The sequence below is a fragment of the Oreochromis niloticus genome, linkage group LG1 (genome assembly GCF_001858045.2).
Source record: "Oreochromis niloticus isolate F11D_XX linkage group LG1, O_niloticus_UMD_NMBU, whole genome shotgun sequence".
In the NCBI taxonomy this organism is placed as follows: domain Eukaryota; kingdom Metazoa; phylum Chordata; class Actinopteri; order Cichliformes; family Cichlidae; genus Oreochromis; species Oreochromis niloticus.
Window position 1 is genome coordinate 23990485 of NC_031965.2, and position 23677 is coordinate 24014161.

The 23677-nt window shown below is 36.7% G+C and overlaps 1 protein-coding gene across 1 annotated transcript in view; it reads right to left on the reverse strand.

The window, feature by feature from the left end:
* Positions 1-2056: 2056 nt before the first annotated feature.
* spon1a (spondin 1a) overlaps positions 2057-23677 on the reverse strand; it is a 54287-nt gene continuing 32666 nt past the window's right edge. Inside the window, exons 7-16 of the mRNA XM_003442316.5 lie at positions 18197-18261; positions 10948-11149; positions 8768-8908; positions 7729-7804; positions 7441-7623; positions 5801-5971; positions 5527-5694; positions 4052-4216; positions 3038-3304; positions 2057-2954 (exon numbers count right to left, since the gene is read on the reverse strand). Coding sequence (XP_003442364.1) covers positions 2791-2954; positions 3038-3304; positions 4052-4216; positions 5527-5694; positions 5801-5971; positions 7441-7623; positions 7729-7804; positions 8768-8908; positions 10948-11149; positions 18197-18261 — 1602 coding nt within the window. The 3' untranslated portion in view covers positions 2057-2790. The remainder of the gene's footprint in view (positions 2955-3037; positions 3305-4051; positions 4217-5526; positions 5695-5800; positions 5972-7440; positions 7624-7728; positions 7805-8767; positions 8909-10947; positions 11150-18196; positions 18262-23677) is intronic.

Below are 23677 nucleotides of genomic sequence, written 5' to 3' on the forward strand. Positions count from 1 at the left end.
ACAATATAAAAGGAACTCAAACCTTGTACTTTTTTTTAGAAGAATTTAATGGCCAAGAGCTTTTTTTCACAATCTTAGCCTCAATTCTATATCAACAAAAATGTTCAGAAACCAGTCAGAAATATTAGAACATCATATTATACTGGTTTCTAACTAGCTGCTTAATGTAATGTAGGCTTCTCTAAACTAGGATGGGCCATTATCTCAGAAGCCTGGATAAATGCCTATAAATATTATATAGATAATTATGACTTCGGTAATCCTCAACAGTTCTTCTCACTACAGTTCCAATACCGTTTTTATGAGGAAATAAATGTTTCCAGAAGCCTCAGCAGTAGATCCTGCTTAGTGTTAACAGATAATGTCCTGCCAACATGTTAATAAAGATTCAACATGCTGTGTGTGCTAAATACAACATGTTACACAGCTGTTAGCCTGGGCTTTATGTTAACATGTTAGAGTTAGCATTTACCTCAAAGAAATAACCTTGCCTAAGAATCGTTTCACAGCGCATTAGCATGGCTGCAGACGCATTTCAGTTCTATGACCAGATGTATATTCACATCAAAAACTGAATTATTTCTTTATCAAAGTACCTCTGCTTCTTACAGGTATCTTAAGAATTTATGGAAGATTTGTAGGCAACACAATTTTTAAAAATGGAGAAACTGATGTTCAGTGGTAAAAAGAATGCTTTTCTGGGTGATTTATGACACTAAAACTTAAATAACTTATCAACAATGAAATTTATACCGTGTAACTTTTTGCACGCCATGCAAAAAATTCCATGCCATTCCATGCACGAAGAACTTCTGAAAGTAGGACTGTTTTTGCAGCAGGCTAACATGAACATGAATATTTGAGGCTAAAAAACCTTGTATCACTTAAGATGATGTCAGCCTAACCCGCATGGAGGATATGTGTCTCTATCCCAACAACAGCTGGACCTAATTTATTTTCTCAGTTGGAGTCAGAAGCATACAAAATGAGGAAGAGGGCTGAGAGTTAAGCTATTATGTCAGTAGTGGGTCCTGTCCCCTGAATATAAATATTTATAAATTTGTCCACAGATAGAAGACACTCATTACAATATCAGGGACGTGTAAAGTTCACTTGCACCTTTGAGATAATTTTCAGTCTGTTATAAGAGCTTGAGCTGGGCTAACAAATCAGCAGCTGGCTCTCAACTAGAAGTAGAAACTAGATAATGTCTACAAGGGTTTCTAGGGGTTCAGATTACAAACAAATATAAACACACACTCCTTGTAAATGCATCTTTTTAAAATCCCATGCACTTCTCATTATAGCTTCCACAGCATTTTTTGTTCTAGCATCTCAGTCACGCCTGTAATAATTCCCCCACCATGTTTCCATCGCCTGTGCAGTGTGTAGGCTTCCCCCATGTGTGGTTGTGTTGGCATGGAAACAGGAATGACATTATGATGTGTGTGTATTGAATTTTTCACCCTTGTCCCCAGAGTTCCACACAGTGAGGAAGGCCTAACACCATCCCCTCCCCCCACCTATTACATGATGGGGGGGGCAGATTCTTTTAAGATCTCAGCAAGCACGTCCATAAAAACTCAGCACTCTCCAACTGCTATGATCCTTTAAAGTGAGAGCAGACCCTCTGTGTAGCTAACAAATGCTCCTGAATGCTCCCCAGTTTCTGTCTACCAGAACAATCCTGTAAAACGATTTTGTTGATAGGAGGCTTTTGAATAGAGGTCGTACCGTTTGATGCTGCATGAATGATAATAAGCAGCAAATTATCCCAATCAGTTTCAGGAAATTTCAAGTATTATTTGCAAACCAAATCAACACTCAGAAATGAATAAAATATCCTTCTCTTAGTATGAAATTATCTTCATTACATTGCCCCCTTGTGGCTATTCTATAGAGAGAGCGAGGCGTAACAGGCAGATGAAGCACCAGGCTCAGGAATGACCAGAAGGTAATAGGCTTGTTGTCCCCATCTAGTGGTAGCACAAGGCTATATAACCGTCCTTGTTACTGTGCCTGTTAATCCCCAGAATAAAAACACAGATCAATTTGACAAGCTGTCACATTTACTTTTATTGTAAAGGTGATATTATTCCAAAATATTAATATGTTAGAGGAACAGAGATAAACAAAATGAGGGAAATACATCTAGAAAACATCTACACAAGACTTTGGTAAGAATCTTGGGACACATTCTTATCAAAAAATTCCACTGCAAAAAAATAATAAATTTTCTAATAATGCTCCAAACCATATAGATGTCAGCTGTGGTGCATCTACATGTACAACGACATAGCCGGGTATAAAGTCAACTGGGCTTTTTGTTCCCTAGAAACAACTGAACAACTGAAGGCATATAAAACACTGGAATGGCTGGGCACCTGTGCTTTAAAGTCTGGAATATACTGTACTACTTAAGGATACCACAAGATATAACAGTTCTTCTTTTTATGAAAACAATTTATAGTTCATAATTATATTTTTCAAGATATAATTTACCACAACAAGTTTACAGTAATGTTGCAAAAGAGTCATGTCAGAGCTAGTTTGAAAGCACAAAAGAATCAGCTTTAAAGTTTAAATCCAGACTTACAGAGAAATGTTTGACTTTTTTTCTTCTCTTAACGACAGCTGACCTGAAGTCTGGATTTAACCAATACAGATTCAAGAATGTGTCGTTTCAGCCCTAAACAGAGTGCATTGGATCATTGTGCAACAGTGTGCCCTGTACTCTTCCCAGTCCACCCATCCTCCCATCCGCACCACCCTCTGTTCCCCTACTCCTTCCTAGCATGGGTGAACATTACAAGCTCTGATCTCCTTCCTGTCCTTGCAGCTGGACAGCTGGGCAGTCTTAAACTTCTGCTTTACTGTCATGAGGCGTTCTTGAATTCCTCCGCCGCAAATCTTTGTACATTCTGTCCAACTTGACCATGGTCTCATTCTACACCCTAAGAGTAAGAAAAAATAGAAAAAAGAGGTACATTGTAAGTGTTGTAGTCCTGAATCAGCAAAAAGGACGGTGGATACCAACCTGGATGCTCGGAGTTGCCTTCAGCTCTGCCCTGTTTGCTCCTCCTCTTGTCACGCTGTTCCTTGCGACGTTTCTTCTCATCACTGTTGCCTTGTCCTCGGTTGCACTTCCTGATCTTGCACTTTTTCCGCTGGACCCCTTCAGGACAAGGATCTCCGCCAAATTGAGGCTCAAGCATCACAATGCGTGTTCGGATTGTATGACCTTTCCCACACGACTTATTACACTCTGACCACTCGCTCCACTCTGACACGACACAGTCTATGGCTAAGAAGGAATATGAAAAGAAAAAGCCTTAATAATGAGTAACCGTACAATAAATCACACAGATGACACAAAACTAATGAAGGACGTTAGTTTTAATTTCTGAATCAAATTTTAGATAACATTTTTTTGGATTACTGTCTTGGAGAAAAGTCATATCTCTGCCGAGATTCAAGATATGCCTTGACAGAACCCAATACTCTGAGTCATTATTTAAGAGAATCCATGATAATTACCATATAACAAGACGGACATTCCAGTGGTCCACTCATGCAAAAAGTTTCAATCTAATCTTATCATTTGTTGAAATAGATCTCAAGAACTCTCACAAGTGTGACAAGCAGACTTTTTGCTTTTTTCCATGTTCAGGAGGTTTGTTACTGTACCATGAATTTTGAAGTGCAGCCAACTGCCTCACTGTCACAGACATGTTTGTCACTTATTAAAAACATTTGTTCTTGCACTGCTACCTCTTGAGACATCTCCAACTTGATCTTAGGCATGTTGCTACTCAACTTCACTATCTATATCAATATACATCAACACAATAAGAATAAACAAGAAACTTAGAATACACAAGATAAAGACCAACTCTGTTTATTTGCCCTTTCTTACTGTAAGAGAAGTCCCCTTATGAATGTAAATATTCACAAGACGTGAGGTTTTATAACAAGTATTAGATGATAAATGACATAAATTAATAAATTAGAGATAAACATGTTCAGTACATGGGTGGAGTTTATTACTTACGACACTCTGGTAGCATGCACTTCTCAACCTGTTCTAATTCTTCTGTACACTCTCCCAGTTCCACAGGCGACTTGAGCATACGCTGCCGTGTCCTCAAACCCTTCCCACAAGTTACACTGCAATCACTCCAGTCAGACCACGGAGTCAGTAAGCAGGGAATTGTATCTAAACCAAAGAAAAACACATACTTTTTCTCATTTGCTTAGATGAATGCAATATCAAACATATTCTACAACCTGGTTTCCAAATGAATTGGTGCACTGTGTAAAGTGTAAATCAAAAAATAATAATAATAAAGCAATGCAGAATAGTACAAAGTGAAATAATACCAAGTCAACTTATGAAATGTTAAAACTGAGAAATTTGATTTGATTTTTTTTTAAATATATATGTTTGCATTTTATTCCAGCACTGTGTTGTGTTACCTCTTCTTTTAATAACACTGTATTGAATTTGGGAAGTGAGGAAACTCATAGCTGTAATCCTGTTCTGTTCTGCCCAGTTTAGCACCATTTTTTATGGGTTTTGACCTTCTCTGTAATGAACTAAACCAGCATCTTGGCAATGGCTTTCTGAAGTATACCTGACTCCATGCTGTGATATAGTGATTTGCACTACAGAATTGTCTTTTAAATGCCGTGCTGCCAAAGTTCTTAATGTCATAGCTGTTTTCATTTTTAGCCATGTACATTTCATTCCGATATCTCGTTCGATCCTCTGAATTATTTAATTATATTACTTAACACAGTTAATGATATGCTCAAACTGATAACAACAAAGGTTACAAAAAATAATAATGTGCTTTACTATTTTTTCTGCTTTTTTGTAATACAGTCATTTTGAAACTTTTAGCATTAAAAATATAATTTCTATTAAACACTTTGTAGTTAACCACCTGGTCGAGTAGTTATTACAGAGGCAAAAAAATACCAATATTGTTAATTTAGCACAGCAATGGCATAAACCATTAGATGGTGGTCTAATGAATTTGTTATGTACTGTATAATCTATGTATTTCTTTTTACAAAAAAAATTCACATTTCTTAGTTTCAACATTTGAAATTTATAAATATTGCAGCAAGTAAATACAGTGTATTCATTATTTTATCATTATTGTATTCAGATGTTATTTACATTTTATACAGCATCCTGACTTTTTTGGAAAGTTGTAACAAAAGTTTTATTTTAAATGCAATCAAAACTTATAATTGAAACTTAGAATGAAGGCACTAGAAAGTTTGTCATGAAGGAACAAGGGGAGAAAATTCATTTCAAATGACTGAAGTTCAGGCAATGACTACGGGAAATCCATTTGCTTATATCAAAAAGAGTTTTAACACTTTGCATGATGTGAAAACATCGACTGCTGAAATATATTATGATTGGTGTAGATAGTGTTAATGGGGCAATTTTCACCAGATTTTCACCGTAGGAGGTTTTAGGATAGTTGTGTGACTGAAAATGATGCTACTCACGACATTCTGGCATCATACACTTCTCCACTTCTAGAACCTCTGCCCCACAAATGGAGCCATCTGCAGGCGGCATCTTCACCATTCGCTCTCTCCTTTTCATGCCAAGACCACAAGTGGCACTGCAGACATCCCATTCACCCCATTCTGTAACTAGGCAACTACTGGGAGCTAAGACCAAGAGGAAAGTGCACGGTACAGAAAATTCAGTGTTACTTACATTTGAGAAGTGTTGATATGAAAGTTTGATAAACGGAAAAGGAAAGCAAAAACTCACAGCATTCCTCATTTACCACACAGTTTTCAGTCTCCTCTGTGGGCAGAGTGCAGATTGAGCCATCATCGGGGAACTGTTTAACATAACGCTCCCTGGAACGTGTCCCTGCACCGCAGGACACACTGCATGGAGACCAGGTTATCCACTCTGACATCATACAAGTGGAAGCATCTTGAGAGTCAAAGGAGAAAGACGAAGCAGCCAATGAGTCCAGTGAAGGCGATGGTGATTTTGGCAACAGAAAAAATAATGAATTTTGACTGCACATAATCACAAATTGCATTGTATTTAATTCAACTGCATATAAAATGTTAATTATGTTAAATATTCTTGGACAGTATGAGTGAGGTGCCCTTGCAAATTATTTACACAGAATGATTTGGCTTATAATAGAATCTCCCTGAATGACGCAGTTGTGATTTGCTTTTCTGTATTTCTGTTTTCATATATAATTCCTATGTTAACTATAATATTGTTTGTTGTTCCATACTGTTAATCTTTTATCTCTCTGCTGTCTCTTCACCCAGCCTGTTGAGGCAGATGGCCTGTATCCATGAGTCTGGTTCTCCTTGAGGTCTGTTATAGTTAAAAGGGATTTTTTTTCTCCCCCCTGTTGCCAAGTGGTTGCTCATAAGGGAATAGCTGAGTTTCTTTATACAATATCTACAGATCTTGATCTCATTAGCAACTTTGACAAAGCCAATATGACGATGAAAAAAAAACTGCTTTTAAAATTATGGTAATTTTTAAAAATAAATTTAGTGGAATAACACTATTGTATCGTTCAGGATGTTAAGTGATATTACTATTATTATTACTACGAATGCTCTAATCATTCTTACTTTCTTTTTATCATCATAAGTTTGATTGTACCAGAAACACAAATACAAAAAAGTAAGATTGATGTTAGTGCAGACTCACTGAAACTGCCCGTGCAACATATAAACAAAAGATTTGCCTTTTTACCGTTTTTTTGTTCGTAGTCATTTGTTGTTAAAAGTGAAGGATTTGACAGAGAACAGGAAAATAAAAATGGCTTGAATGTAGGCATCATGCCTGTTTTAAGTGTGGGAGCAGTCTTAATGGACAGCTGAATTCCTCACATTATTTATTCATACGTGTCACATGATGAATTAAATCATCCATTCCTTTCATCTCGAAATACAGAGCACCAACATCTTTTCTCCAAGTGTAATAAATGACAAACTAATGGCTAGGTGAAGTCTGAAAACATAAAACAAGCCTAACCCAGCCCTGAGGCAGTGCAAGTACCTCCAGAACACAGAGTACAATTTACAGCCAAATGTCTCTTATAAATAAATATGCTTAATGGCCTCTTCTAAACAAAGTGTTCTCTTCGTCTGTCTTTCTGCTCTCACGTTCTTGCTGCTGTAGAGTGCTACCTCGGGTATTTTATGAATAACAAACAAAAGAAGCATTTCAAAACATGCCATAACTTCTTCAAGACATTAATGGGTACAATAATTATCACAGATATTAAAAATGCTCGTAAAGGTGCTCAGTGGATGGGGAATCTGTGGAGGAATCTTAATTAATTACAGTGTTTCTCCATCTTCAAAGCAGTCTTCTACTTTTTTCTGGCCAACCCAGTGCGATTAGTTTTTTAGATAAATACCCACCCTCATCACTACATCCAGGCCCCATGCAAGGCTCAAAATCCTGAGTGTGTGGGCAGGGAACACTGAGGTCCAACTGTGCCTTCAGCATCCTCTGCCTCATCCGTTTGCCCTTTTCACAAGTGGCCGAGCTGCAGGCAGACCATGGAGACCAGTTTGAGTAGATACATGTCTCAGGAGTATCATCTGCAGGACAGAAAGGGGAATAGGCGTTCTATAATAGCCTACCATTGTTAAGTGTGCTTTTAATCTTGTGTGTGTGAAAAAGAGAAAATGGAACAGGATGCAGACCTTCCTCTTTCTCCTCCTGGGCAATATCTGCTACAATGTCATCCACATTGTCTGGGACAATGTTGCACTGTTCACCCTGTGAACACAAGACAGACATTTATATTGCTACAATAGTCCACCGCTGTGGAAGTGGTTTGTTGCTCTGGGTTTCTGTTTATTCTTGTTCAGTCCTTCTATTCACCTCCTAGGGCTATCAGAACAAGCAGAAGCACACGGGTAAGCAAAAGGTCACCATACATTTAAAATGATCCCAGCTGTGGTAGGCACACAATATAGATAATGACTATAGAGTACAGGAATGCATTTCATAATGTGTGGATGTCAACACAGAATCATGCATAAAAAATCCCCACAGCTGCCTCTAGATGCCACTGAAGGACTGCTAACCTTTGAGCCCTCTTGCAGCGATAATGTTTCATCACTCCTCATAATTGAAAAAGCTTAATATCTTGTAGAAAACTAATTTAAATACCTGCATTAAATGGTTTAATTAACTAAATGTTTATGCTGTACTTCCTTCACAAGCTGTACTGAACATCACAATACTACTGCTGCACATATTGCTACTACTGATATCACTATAAGAGAAAATAATTTACATTTTTTAAATAAAATATTAAACTGAACCACTAATTTGTTCATAAGTGGTTTAAATATACACATTTTTTTTCACTGTACTGCCCTAACAGAATACAGGAAGTGAATAAAAAATGCTACCTAAGCTTTTTTTTCTTCATGTTTGGGGAGCAAACCCCTATCTCCCCCTTCATAAAGGGATCCCTGGATTGATGAGTTTTATTGCTCTGTAATGGAGCTTTCTTCAGATCACCAAACTGATTGCACTGAAACACTTTTCACAACTAAAATACAAAGTGTGGTAATCAATAAAAAATAGAATGATCAACTGTAAACACTGTATGATGACTAAATGTTTACCTTTAGAGGTCGGTGTATGCCTGTCATAATGAAACTGGGTGCATTATATCACTATTCCATCAAAGACAGAACCAAGACTTGACTGTTAGGAAAACAGACAAACCTTTCTGGCAATGCGTTCGACCATCACCCTCGCCACAGGGGTAATAGCACCCCCCTCAGGATCATAAAAAGGGCTTTGTGGATGATCCAGACTGGTTAAGGGACGGATTTTATCCTGGGGCACGGTAGGCTTGTTGGGAGACTAAAAGAACCACAGACAAAAAAAAAAATCCATGAGCCACAAGAAAGTGGATCTTTGGGATTTTAAAAATAACACTCTGACAAGACTTCTTTGAAAAATACATTTCCACGTTAAGGACAATGAGCCCGAAGTCACAAAAGTTACACAAAATTCAAGTTGAACAAAGGACAAGTTTCAAAGTCAGAGAGCAGCTGTGGACGAGCAGTGTAGTTTATATGGGAGCTACTCTCAGTCAACAGTAAAGGTCTGCCAGCAGGGGGCTGATAGAAGCACCACCGCCAGAGGCAGTCTGGAGGCAGAAGACCAGCTCATCCTTCAACCCCCACTGAGGCCACCCAAAAGAAAAATAGAGAAAGAGCAGAGCTGTTTTTGTTTGTCAGAGAGGGGAGGGATAAGCAGAAAGGTGAAGAGTGGTCATTAATCAACCGTTACTGTAAAAGTGCAATGGTTGAGACTTGATACTCTGTTACAGACCTGTGCGTTTAACAACTTTGTAACAAAGATGCAACGTCTCATCCTCCCACCCTTGTTCAGAATAGCAACAACAGACTTCTTAAAAAGCTTTAGCACTACTGATATGGTCATTCGTTATTCTCAACAACACATAGTTTTATATCTCAATACTTATTTTATTTTGGCAATATTTAAACAATGGAGATTAGAACAGTGGAGTCTTTTCATTGCGCTGAAAATGATGCATTTGGATAGAGTGAACTTAAGAGTGCACTGCATTACTTAGATCTAAAGACAAAATGAACATTTGTGTTTAACATTGCTCCAATATATACAGTTCCAAGAAGGAACGTTTTTTCTGTTATTCACATGCAAATTTACTGACATTTATTTGAGGCGGAGATCTGCAGTAATTACATTATGTTAAAATGCATGTCAAACAAAAGCCAAAAACTGTGGATTCAGACTTCCCTCAACCAGCATTAAAGGAGAACAGTTGTTGAGGCTCATTGTGCTATTGCCACAATTGCCTTTTATATTTCTTAGCCTACATACTCCTTTCGGTTCTTCTAGGTCCTCAGAACAAGGTGTTCCTCTCACAAGCGGTAATTTCACATATTTTAAAATCCACTGCTGAATACAATTTTGTATTTTTGTACAGTAAAAAACAGAGGAAGAGAAAAGGTCAACTTAACCGATAGGCTGGCCAAAATAAACAAGAGGCTACAGTTCAGTGGGTGTACTGTATGAGCTCTAATAGATCAGCCAAAAGTTTCATACATGTTTAGTCACAAAATTTGGTCAAACTTTAAGCCTAATCTCTTGGTGCTGACAGGAGACATTGAGCATGCAGCACCTGAGAGTGAGGGCTGAAGAAGGGACATTGCTCAAGGCTTTTAGAGGAGAATTGGATGGGCGATGACACTTGAATTGTTGCAGCCTGGCGGTATGATGTGAGAGAGGGAGTGATTGTGAATGTGGGCAGACAGGCAGATGAAGAGGTTGGTATAATGACAAGGTCAAAATGTGAGTGTGAAGGGAAGTCTCAGCTGGTGATGAGAGCGAGGAAGGTTATCCAGGGGGTAAAAGGCAGAGCGAACAACAGCTTGCAAAAGGCTGCGATTGCCCAGGGAATGTGAGGTTGTAACCTTATTTGAGTGAGAGACACTAATGTTTTTGTTGCATAATTTTCAGAAGGTTTTACTTAAAATTAATTAAGTCAAACCTTAACTGCTTATTGAGCATGCATTAAGACAACTTAACTAATTAAATTAATAAGCTATTACGTCAATTATGTTTTGATATTCACATACAATGTTTAGTAACATCTGAGTAGTAAATTAAACAATCTTACATTTTAACAAACATGGAAACATTGGTATAAGTGCTTTTCTCACCATATATTAGATTAATGGTAGTTCCTCATGTTTCACTTTAGGAACCCGCTGATGTCACAACAAATTTAAAAACATTTTACATAGCACAAGCACGCTTAGAGCAAAAACAGAAAAAAACACTTTATTGTGCCATTGTTTGAGGGTAAATTATTAACATATTACATTTAATTTTATAAAATTTGTACCCACCTCATATGACACCCCACTATCAGTGCCTGCATCCCAGGGGATAAGGTCCTGGACCACCTTTTGGACCCAACCACACTCCTTTGTACACAAGTCCTCAGCAGACAGACCTACATTCCAGTCTGGACTGGGCCCCAACATCGTCAGGAAGGACATGAGGTGACGTGTCCGGTCTACTGAAAATTCTGCTGAGGGGGCAGCCCGCCTGAGGAAGAGCATGAGTATGAGTTCTGAGTGCATCAAACCACTATGTGAGTAAGGGAGAGCCCAACTGACAAGTGGGAATCTCCAAAGTCTGTGGCACACAATGGATGTGTCCTTCATAACACCTTAGGGTAAGCTGCACCTGTTCTGGACAAAACAAAATCCAGTAATGCATTTGGTGTATCCTCATGTGTTTGTAGGGCCGTGCATTTTCAATTTTGCCCTCAAGTGTCCCAAAAATGAATGATAAAGCTTGCAGGTTATTGAGATTTCTGAGGTTGTGAAATGTTTAATCAGGCAATCAATCACAAAAGAGATATCCAGAGTTAGTTGAACCGAATCAGGTGTCTTTAATGTTGTGTGCACATTCAAGCCGTGACGTTAAAGTAAATAATTTGTACTTCTGGTTCCTGGCACATTGGATTTTGCCATGCAACTTGTTATATTTTCACAAAAGTTAATATAAATTGAAGCAGAAATAAGAAAAATAACACTCTCAATATTATGCTCAGCTAGAAGGAAAGCTTATCTAATATTGTGGAAATTTACAGGCAAGCGTATAAGAATATAAATACACAGCTTATAAGTCATAGTAACTGAACATTTCTTTGACATTTTATAGATTCAGATTGTCAGACCACATCTGTCTCCACATTACATTTGCTTTGTTCTAACACTGGAGACTCACACACATGCACCTCTGGCCATCTTACTTGACCAATGATTGACAGCTAAACTAATTGCAAGAATTTTTCCAGATAACAGAAGAATAATTAGGAGCGAGAAGCTTCTTCTAAGAGATACAATTAGCCAGTGATTCCTCTTCACCTGTCATCATGGCTACATAAACCTATGACTTCAGCCAACTCTGTCCTGCACTTGCACATTCTGCTAATGATGCCTCTGAGGAGCTGAAATAACTGTTATCCCCTGAGAACACACAACTTGACTCAACTCCCCCGGGTCTCTGTTCAGAGAGTACTGCAAGTCTCCGCTTTATCTCAGAGTGCCACCTGGGTTCCACAAAAAAGTCAGGTGTAATTGACAGAAAAGAAGAGACAGAACACGGCTGGTTGCAAATAAGGCAGGGGATTAATCACCCTAGATAACCCCAGTGAAATGCTTTACTAATTCCAAAATGTTTTGGTTTATAAATATGCGCAGGCGTGTTTTTGGAGAAGAGTTGATATAAATTTTAGTAGGTGTCAAAATGTTGCTACATGGATATATTCAGTCATTCCCTTGAATATGACAGTTTCAAAAATGACTTGTGTGGGCGGTTAATCGGTGTGTTTGTTATGCTTGGTAAAGGAGACAAAAACTACTTTCTTAAGGTAAAGGAAATATTTCCTGCATGCAAAGCAAACAAATGAAAAACAAAGTTTTTTCTTGACACAGTTACTTTTGATCGATTTCCACTGCGTCTTATTGCATTGCTAGCTATTGTTTTATATCATATTATACGACATATGTGCACGTGACATATTATACGACATGTCACGTGCACGTTTTGTGCACACGACATAAAATGGACTGATGCTCTCACACTGCTTCCATAATGTTTAGGCTCAAACTCTAAAGAGGCCAGTCCATTACCGATGATTTTCTATCCAGGTCTCAGATGTTTCACAGGTGGTATTCATGGTCAATCAAAATTTGATCATATTTTTCTGCGTTTATAAAATTTTGACAAGATCCCCAACACCACTGGCTGAAATGCAGCCTAAAACAATGACAGAGCCTCACCTGTGTTTTACAGATTGCTGTACTGTTGTACTTCTTTCCTGACCTCCTCAGTACATACTGATGAAAGGAAATTTTAATTTTTATCACTTCACGAGACTTGTTGCTACTGATTTTCAGTTTTTTCTCTCTGTTTCCCTTCCTTACGAATGATTTCTTAACAGTCACTATTTCAATGTGATCATTTTTAGTTCAGCTGAAGGGTGAGATCCATCTCGCAGGTCTCTCAGGTCTTGTTGGGTTTTTTCCTGTTTTCTTAGGGACATGACTTTCAGATGCTGTTTTGTTGCAAATTGTTTTTTTTATTATTATTATTTCATTTTATGCCTCCCACTTTTTCTTTCATCCTCCACTTGTTCAGTTTCCTAATTTTTTTAAGGACACACTGTACACCATTCTGAGATATGCCAAGATTTCTGGCTATAAGCTCTTTGGGATAATACTATTTAATGCCTGTCAAATTGTTTCATCACTGGCATTTATTGTTGATCCAACTCAAGAAATGGGAACAAATGATGTGTTTTTGTGACAGGCTGCTCAGAATAAAGTGCCCAAAGTGCCAATTTAAAATTGGTTCTTTGATAGCTTGTCTGTTGTGAGACACAACACTGGTTCATCGCTTGAGTTATGTCCCCTTTCGTATGCATGACCTAAAAATCCTTTTAAAATGGGCAGGTAATGGAATGAATATGAGCAAAAAAGCAGCCAGTGTCCAAAGTAAAATTCTGAAAGACCTTCAGAAAGCCTGGAAAACTATTGCTCAAGAGCACTTTAAAAATTAGAAGCAAGTCATTGCACAGGACTGTATAATAAAGTACTTAAAGCTTTTAGCTGCTATTCACATAAAACTCACAGAATAACACCATAGTCCTGGTTAGCGGGAGTGGGGAGGCAATAAGAAGCCAGTGTGAGTGTCATGGAGCTGTCAAGCTGCCATTCATTTATTTTTTTACAGACCAAAGACAGAAACAGTGAAACTAATAAAAATATGTTTAGTTAGAAAACTGAAAGCGCAACATTGTACTGAAAAATGTGAGTGAGTCAGAGAATAAAGCGTAGATTCCTCAGAATCTGCGTGAAGCCTTCAGGAATATCTATTATGTTAACGCCCACAACAAAATCTACTGGAAAACTTGCGTTGAAATGTTTTATGTAAGTCTGACATCCATTTGGGACTGAAAATGTGTGTGTTTCAATTGTGTTTATAAGCAAACGCTGTCAATGAAGTTATGTTTGAGAAGTGGTCTTTAGTAGTTTGTGAAAATAAAGTTGTAACCTTCTTCTAACCTTTAGAAAAGGCTCAAACTGAGATTCTAAGAAGCAACACTTTGTGCACTAAAACTGATTTATTGCATTTTAGAAGAAAAATGATCTGTTTGTTTTAGCGCATCTTAACACATAACCTCTATCCATACTGATGCTGGTGTTACAGTAGGCTTTACAATATTTAGGAAAATAAGACTTTTCTTCTACAGTGTAAAACAATATTGACATGATAGTTCTTTTAATTACATGTTACACTTCTTATTACTGAAATCAAGAGCGCTATTTCTATAATATTTTATAGATAGACAGTAACTAAGACTGCCTCAGACGCTTACAGTCAGGAAGCTGAGATAGATCATGACATTTACCTGGACTATTTCAGGATCAGTGACTTTTAATACAATAGCCAGCGTTATTTGTACTAGGTGAGAGTTCAGGTTTAAAATATTCCCTTTTAAACAAGAAAAGTACCGGTCTGTACTGACTGCAAAATGATATGACAGTGGAAGGACTATGGAGATAAGAATGAGAAACCTGAGAAGCATAATTTTTCAGATGTTTCTAAACAGAGCGTTGACTCAAAGAAACACCTGCAGCATACTGAGGCACAGAGCTTCTTCTTCACTTTGAGCGCTGAGTAGTTTGTTGGCTTATTTATTTATTTACTCAGTCATTGGCAGCCAAGAGTTGAAAATTTTGAACTTTGGGTAAAAAAGTGCTTTTTGTAGTTGTCACTTTTCATCCAAACGTCCAATCAAAGTGAAGAGGTGTTGAGAAACACTACATTAACCAAAGGTTGCATCTAATTTGTGCATCCCAATGGAGATGGGATGCACAAATGTTGGTCTCTGAGTATTCATGTCTGTACTACAACAATATTGCTATCAAAAATAATGCTTGAAGAAACATTCATTCACCATGGACCTGCCAAATCTGCAGGTACTTCCAAATATTGCAGACAAAGCATCTCAGTCAAAAAAATCCTGCACCTCCTTTCAAATACTCTTAGCCGGGTATTTTCAGAAGAGGATCTGGCGTATCCAGCTGGCAAAATAGCTTTGTTAGACATGGCAACTTTGGGGAATACTCAGAGAACTCAAATTTCATCATGCTAGCTAGTCAAAAGAGCCAACTGAACATCTGGGGAAGCGATTCTTAGACAATCTGTCTAGCATTTCTTAGACGTATTGAAAAGAGGTGTTTCAGTAATGCTCAGTTTAAGACAATTTGTTATTTTAGCATTAAAGCACATAACCCTATTTTGGCAGGCATATATAATAAAAGCATATTATTATGGACACTTTAACTTCGGGATAAAGGCCCATCTCTACTCTGTGTTTAGTCTAGGGGTTGTATAAAACAAAATATGTAAATTTCCCATGGGTGCTTAGACTTTGCACAGAAAAGTTATTCATACACCTAAAGAAGCACAAACACTGAGACACACCAGCTTAGATATTTGCATTGCTTTGCTGGTACCTTTAACACACAATTGCACACAAGTACACGTATCCAATTTTGTATGTAATTTCATATGCAAACCTAATAAGACTCTTTTAAACACTACATGGTGCATTTTCGAATTTCATGACTGAAATGTGTACTTGACTCTTTCGACGCACAGTGACCATAGTTTGTAATTATTTACATAAAATGTCCTTTCCTTTTTCCTCCTCCAACCAACACAATTGATCCTACACACTCTCGCATGTGCTGTTCATAATCACTGTGTGAAACAGTTAATTGGTTGCATATACAGAGCAGGGTAGGCTAATTAGCCCTTGTGGATATCATTGCTTCTATTCCTGGCTGTGTTCTTCCCTTCAGATATTAATCCCATTGCCCTTATTCTAGCTCTATGGTTGGAGAAACAACACACACACAACAACACACAGGACATTTTTCTATACTAACGGAATAAAACAGGTTCTTGTTGTTGACATGAATGAGAAAGTAAATGACTCATATGACTATAGGGGTAAATAAATGTGCAAACAGTAAGTTAGTGTCGCTGGTGGTTTTCACTGATCAGCGAGCTCTGATGATCTAATTTAAAATGATAACTTCATCTTAAAAACTTCACAGGATGATTTAGTCATCATCAGCCTTTATTTTTGCTGCAAATCTTTTTACTTCAAGGTAATCGCATTTCTTTATCAATGCAGTTAAAAATATTTGTAAGATTAAAAAAAAACCAACAAAATAAGACTTTTTACTTTAAAGTTCAAATATAGAATCAATTTGCACATTCCCCAATGTCTTACAAAACAGCCCCACAGCCTCCACTGCACTACCGATTAGTGTTAGTGAACTTGAGTGAAAAACTGAGTCATTTTTTCACAGTACTGAACAAACTCTACTGGTAAGATTTCTTGCTTGAAATGGCTCAACAAATCCCTGAAATATTGGTTGGAAATCAGAACTGCACTGCAATCAATGATGCATTTAAAGAACCTACAACTGGCAATGATTAAGATTGTGAAATTTCATTAAATAGAAATAGTGAGTGTTCCTTAACCTCAGGACCACACCTGGGAGGTTGAGAGTTCTGTGCAATATGTCAGCTGTTTCTAAGACTGCACACTTCTGGACAGAGACCTCTGATGTTGTATCTAGAATCTGCTGGAGCCACTCTTTCAGCTTGGGGGTTGTAGCGCATAACGCTCCTATTACCACTGGGGCCACTTTGGACTTCACCATTCCACATCTGTTCAAGTTATCCCTTCAGCCCTCGGTACTTCTCCGTTTTTTTCTGTGTACTCTTTCTTTCTGATGTTGCTGTCCCAGGGGATTGCCACATCAATCATAATTGTGGTCTTCTGCTCCTTGTCAACCATCTGTATGTCTGATTTCTTGGCCAGCAGCTGCTTGACTGTCTGGACCTTGAAGTCCCACAGGACCTTAACTCTGGGGGTTCTTAACCACGTTTGGCAGTATCTCCCATCAGGAGCTGGGAACTTCCATGTGGCATGAATGTTCCTCTATGATATCCCAGTGACTTGGTTGTGCCTCTCACTGTATAGTGTCCCATATTGAATTTTTATGTATTACAGCTATGTGCTAGAGAGTCTCTGGGGCATGTTTGTACAGCCTGCAACTTGGGTCCTGCCGGGTTGTTGCCTTACAAGAAAGCCTTTCTCCTTGAAAGCAAAATATGAAGAAATGAGGCTCAAGACTACGATACAGCACTCTGCCAGCCAGTCCTTTTTCAGTAATGACCGTCTGTAGCTCCTTGCAGAGGGTGCTGATGACTGTGTGTACTAGACTAGACTGATTAGACCATATTCATAATGTTTGAAAAATAATTCACTGTAACTCAAAATTAAATATTCTAATAATCTGAAATACTGCATTTCTGTTTTTCATGACCTATAAGCCATAATCATCAAAACTAAAAAAACAAAAACATATAATATTTATTTTTTTGACATGCACTAGTATGTATCTAAGATATATTGATTTCAAACAAAAATCATCGAATTCCAGAAGTGATCCTAGTCAACTTAATTAAACTTGTTCCTGTGTACCAGCTCTGACACATTATAGTCCCATATCACATTGACAGGATTGGCTCCTTGGATTTGATAAATTTATGATTTTTTTTTTTTTGTCTGTCATTGATATACTGCAGATCCAAGATGCAAATAAGCACCGCAGGCCTTGACAGTTTATTTTCGCTCATGAGCCTTTATGCATCTTTACACATCTAAGTCCTAAACAGCATTAAAAAATCAAGTTTAACTATTTATATTATTCATTTTATACAATAAATTAGGGTTTGCAAGCAATTTATGAATTTTGTCTATCAATTTATAAGTGAAAAATGTTTTGAGTTTTATGTATGATTGTCTAAAAAAGTTTTATTTCACAACCTCAGGAATATTTGAATGCATGACATGATAATCACCTAATTTATTTATTTATATTATGAAAACTGAAAAGTCCTGGTATTAAGCATAAAATAATGTCCTGTTACATTTCTTATAAACCTTCCAAAACCACAAACAGGCATCATCATAATTAAAGACATATCACTTACACGTTAAGCGGCTGCCAGGCTGGCCACTGTGCTTTCATTTTGATGACTGTCAGGACTTCATCACCCTACAGGAGAAAGATAAATGCACACAGATTTAGTGTTAGTCTGCTGAAATTATCTAACCTCTCACTTCAAAAAAGACCAGTGAAAGACTTTCCACACTCTATGACTTGGATACATGTGATATGTGTGGTTAAATAGCTGAAAGCAACCTCATCCATAGATAGAAGCTATCCTATATAAAACTATATAAATGTAATGAAGTTATTAGTAATTGAATATTATGGAAATTTAATTTTAAGCTTTTAATCTGGCAGTTAAAAGAACTGCTATTGGCTCTGTTCCAGTTGGAACTCTCCACTCTCAATGACAACAACAAGAAATTACACATAAATGCATTTTGTTGTCATCTCTTTGTGTTCAGTTTTCTTCCAAAATATATTTTCTATGTCATAAATACTGTAGATCCAATCTTAATTCCATCTGTGATGCTGTATCATATTAAGAAGATTTATAACCTTTGCGTAAACTCCTCAGTCTGTCAGTTTTAAAACATACGTTAACGCCACACTTGCAAATTTAAAGCGAATAGCAGTTGACAAGTGTGAATATGAATATGAAGTCGAGTTATCACTTTCGAATTCGTAGGTCAGTTCACATATTGAAAAAGGTTTTGGTTTATTCAAAAGGAAAACATTGTTATTTTCTCAGATGTTTTTGTATTTAAAAGAAGTGTGAGATAATAATGCAGCATCTTACATTACTATACCTTTGGTGTATTTGTTTTTATCTCGACCTGGAAAGGTGACTGAGGAGAAATGTTTTGGCCATGTAACTTTCCTGGCAGTAGGTTAGAAGAAGTGTTTACCAGTTTGTAAACTAATGTGAAAAGAGCTAGCAAATATTGCTCTAAGACCGATAGAAAAGCCAATAACACAACAAGCAATATTCAAGACTACCACAGTAACAAGGATCACAACTGCACAAGGCAAAAATGAACCCTTTTCTGACATTCTAGTCGTTTTGGAAGCTGTAAGGATACGTTTCAGCTTCTTTACCTGCAAACCCAGAAACAATAGAGCCATATATTTTAAAATAACTACACTTGAATGGTCACATGATTCTTGGGAAAAGTTCCTTTGAATCACCTTAGTCAACTTAGCCTTCCACTTGTTTGTTTGTAATTGAGCTATATACTGCACTGAATAAAAAAAGTGAAAAGGGGTGGGGGGGTTTTCATACCAAAGTGTTAATAAAATGTCACAGTGGAGAGCTGCATGTAAAAGGTAACATGCTGCACCTTTTCTAATATGAGCATCTTTTTTTCTTTTATTGTGAAAGGACCTTCTTTAAAAGAGAATGACAGGAGATGATATAATTAGATGTAATTGATGCCAAAATCTAACCCATTAGACTTTCAATGGGCACAATGTGTGCCTATGGTCAGGAAAATATGGGAGCACTTGAAAATAAACTAGTAAATATAATGTATCAGAGTTAATAAATTTCTGCAAAAAGTAATAAAAAAAACCAGGACAGAATAGAATCTCAGTGGTATTCCCCTGGCCATATCTTAGATAGTGGCCGTCTGTTGAAAGTCTTTTCAGGAGCAATAAAGAGGATGTCATCTAATATCTCCCATCATTACTCAGTAATTGCCAGATACCCATCACTTAGTAGCTCTCTAGACATTTTAATGGAATGGATAAGTGTCATAATTAATAGGAGACATGTCAGTATCTTGTCCGCGAGCTATGAAGTAGCCTCAGGCACATCTGCCCCTGCCCTCGGTACTATTAATTTTTAATTTACCTATAATTGACATCACCGCTGAACTTATCTTCTAGTGAATTTTATTTTATGCTAAAATGTTCCAGTTTTCTCACTCAGAAGTTACACAACATGGTTCAGAGTTGCAGTTGTTAATATACACATAGACAAACACAGATAGCTACTTACAGTTTCTAAGTTGGCAATAAGGGAAAGTTCATATCTACAATATACAGTTTTTTCGCAACTGTTAAAAAAAAGAATAATGTTTGAGTTTTAATGTTAGTCACATGAAAAATATGCAAAACAAGAGCATCAAACAAGCAAATAGTCTAAAGCACCTAAAGCACAACTCAGCTAGTATATCAAAATTACACCCTTATTGACTATGTTTGATACTGATATGAATTGCTCTTTTTGTAAAAATATTTAATATTATTATTAATATTTAATATTAAAAAAAAAATTTTAAATATGTTTTTATTCCCATTCAAGCAGAAAGGAACCAGCTGTCAATGCAAAATCCAAAAGGAAAAAAAAAGAAAGTTAATGGAGAACTGCTAACATTACTGTAGCTTAAATAACTGTTTGACTGGCAAATAGGTTTATGTGTCTATCTTTTACTCTAAAAAGGGAAATAAAAATGTTTTATTTTGTAATTGCAAAATGATTACTTCTGAAAAGAGATCATCCATCTTCTGTTGCGTCTATCCAAGGGACAAATATTTTAATGTATTAGAAGCACCCATGAAAACAAACACTCCATACAACTTTGTTGCTAGTTTTATTGAGCAGAACAGAGAACACACATTTATTGGCCTAGTGAAAACAATCTGCAACAGATCATTACCTTGGCACAAAATCCCAAGAGTCTGAATTAATTTTTTAATTAACATGTATAACGTTGCACGTGTATTTTTCCATGTTTTCTTATCGAGTGCATCTACCATAGATTGTCGTGCTGCTATAAGAAAATCTTTATCGCCTAAGCAACTGGTTCCTGCAGCGTCTCTTTATGCCAGTGTCTCGAAAGACAGAGTATCATGCCGTCATGTTTCTGCTTCCCAGATGGCTCTTCATAGAATTTATTAAGAGATGCTTTGATTCCATTACTGTCATCTTTTTTCTGTTAATTTGTTTGTTTCTTTATAATATATAAATATAAGTTGTTTTAATGTTGCAGTTTTCCTGCTTAGAATACTGAATGTTATTGGTCAGCCTACACCACTAATTAAAGTGTTCTCACTGGAAGAATTATTTCAAATCTTTTGCTTTTCCTCATGTGTATGTCAAAGGCAGCCACAGAGGGATAGAATTTCAAAGATTAGGTGTAAGTAGACCTCCTACTGCCTAAATTGACTATATATCCAGTAATGACAGGGAAGTCTAAAGCTGAGCCCTATTACCAATGTAAGTTGTCCCTTGCTTCCCCTGCAAACACATACAGTAGTTAGCTTTTCAGAGAACCTGTCATTTCCCTCAACTAATTAAATACTGAGCAAAAGCAAACCTATAAATCTTTTGCATTTCACAGGGTGGCAGCTAAGGAACAACTTCTCAGGAAGTCATTAGAATGGACTCAGAAAGTGTCTTTTCAATTTAGTACAGAAAAAAAGCAGTTACTAATAAATCCACAGCTCTTCCCTGCTTTCACATGTCACATGTCCAATTTGAGTGTTTCCTCAAGTTATAAAAATGTCTATCCTGACAAACTTACAGAATTTCATTTTTCATCAATCTTCGCTAATGAGTAGGTAAGTAAAATGTATTCATACAGCACCTTTCACAGATAAAAATCACAAAGTGCTTCACAATGAAACCAGAAATAAAATAAAAAACATAATGTAAAACAATAAAATGACAACATAAAACAACAAATTAATTAAAGGCTTGTAGAAATGTCTTCAGCTGTTCATTTAGGAAATACAATTTTTTTCTCATCAGAATCAGAATCAGTGAAATCTATTTAAATTAACCTCATTATATTAACACATCATGTCATACACTATGGTTAATTCCATTAATGAATCATCATGTTGCGATAGCAGTCAGATATTAAATGAAATATTAATTTAATAAACATTGAATATTATATCATATATAATTAATACAAATAATTACCTAATCATGTGACTTTGTCAAATAAGATTTGAAAATATGGAAAAGAAAAAAGAAGTGTTTTACATTTCTTATATAAATGTAAACATTTCTTTCATGATCTTAAGCATTTGAAAATAGTTCAGATAATGCTTTTTTGCTCATGTTTATCAAGTCTAGAGTCTTTTTTCTAATTATGTTATGGTTACGCATGCTTACGGAAGTTTATTACTGCTGATGATCAGACTCTTCTGATATAAAAACAGTTTTTTCTGACAGAAAAGTGACAGAATTTTAGAGTAGGCTTGAAAATGTAATATTTTGGTATTTTGTTTATTGTTTCACAACCTACTAACAAAAATTCAGTCAAATGAAAAACACAACTGTATTCAAAATCTCATGAATTCTTCCTCGATTAAACCGGGATTGAGGTCATACTTGAGGTGAACGTGTAGTCTTTTGGTCAAAAACATTGTAATTATTTCGGGAAATCAACATATGGTCCTCAAAAATGTGCAATGACAAGGACAGTGATGAATGTATCCATGCATGAATAAATAATGCATCTTTAATTTGCATTGGAATTTTCTCTTGACCCTGTTAAAAAGAATCATCATAAGCTGGAATTGATCCCATTGACAGAGTCCTCGAAAGCCACTGGGTCAAGCCTTTCCTGCTGGGATAGAACTGACCTGTCGCACTCCCTCACACTGAGGAGATCAGCCATGAAATTGGCTCACAGCGAGCTGAGGGTATAGTCTTTAAGTACTGCCTCAGCAAGGTAATATCCAAGTTGTGCATGGTTCCCTATTGGAAAAAAGGGCAACCATCAGATCTTTTCCTTTAACTTCATTACCAAGACAACTGTGCAGGGTGGCTTTTCTTCAGGCTGTTCTTCAGGTTAGGCAATGTTTTTATTCACAAAGATAAATTAGATGAACACAGATGCATTTACTAGTTGTGTACAATCTTTGATTCTCTGAAATGACTCTCAGTAATTTTCTCCTGTAAAATTTTTCACTGTAAAGGTCACACTGCTTCTTCTCCAACAGTCATACAAGGCAGCGGACACAGGGCAGTTCTTCACATGGTTTTATATGGGTAATACAAATTGTTAAGTGCCTTACAAATTGGCACCATACACAAATTTGAGTGGCCTAATTTTAAAGCTTAAATATGGTTTATTGCCCCCCAAAAGCAATACAAGTTCTAACTAAGAGGAAGAGCTCATAAAGAAGTGTGTCATTCAGGCACCATGAACATGAAAACATGGAGGGTTTCAGATGAAGATGTTAAAAGAGTCATTATGGGGAGTCAGGAAGAGAGAAAGCATCTGCCCACACACCATCAACACCAATAGATTATTTATAGTATTGTCATATGTGTTTTATTTACTAATACAATTAACAGATATTACTGTTTAATTTTTCAAATATATAACATTGACACACAGAGAAAGGAAGAGAAAGAGAAGGAGAAAGACACTCAAACAGACTTGCAGCTGCTGCATATACGCTAGCATAAACATGTTATTTTAAATATTGTTTGGAGACAAAAACTAGATTATGTCATAAAGAAATACTGTAAAAAAAAAAACTCTGTAGAGTCATTTTC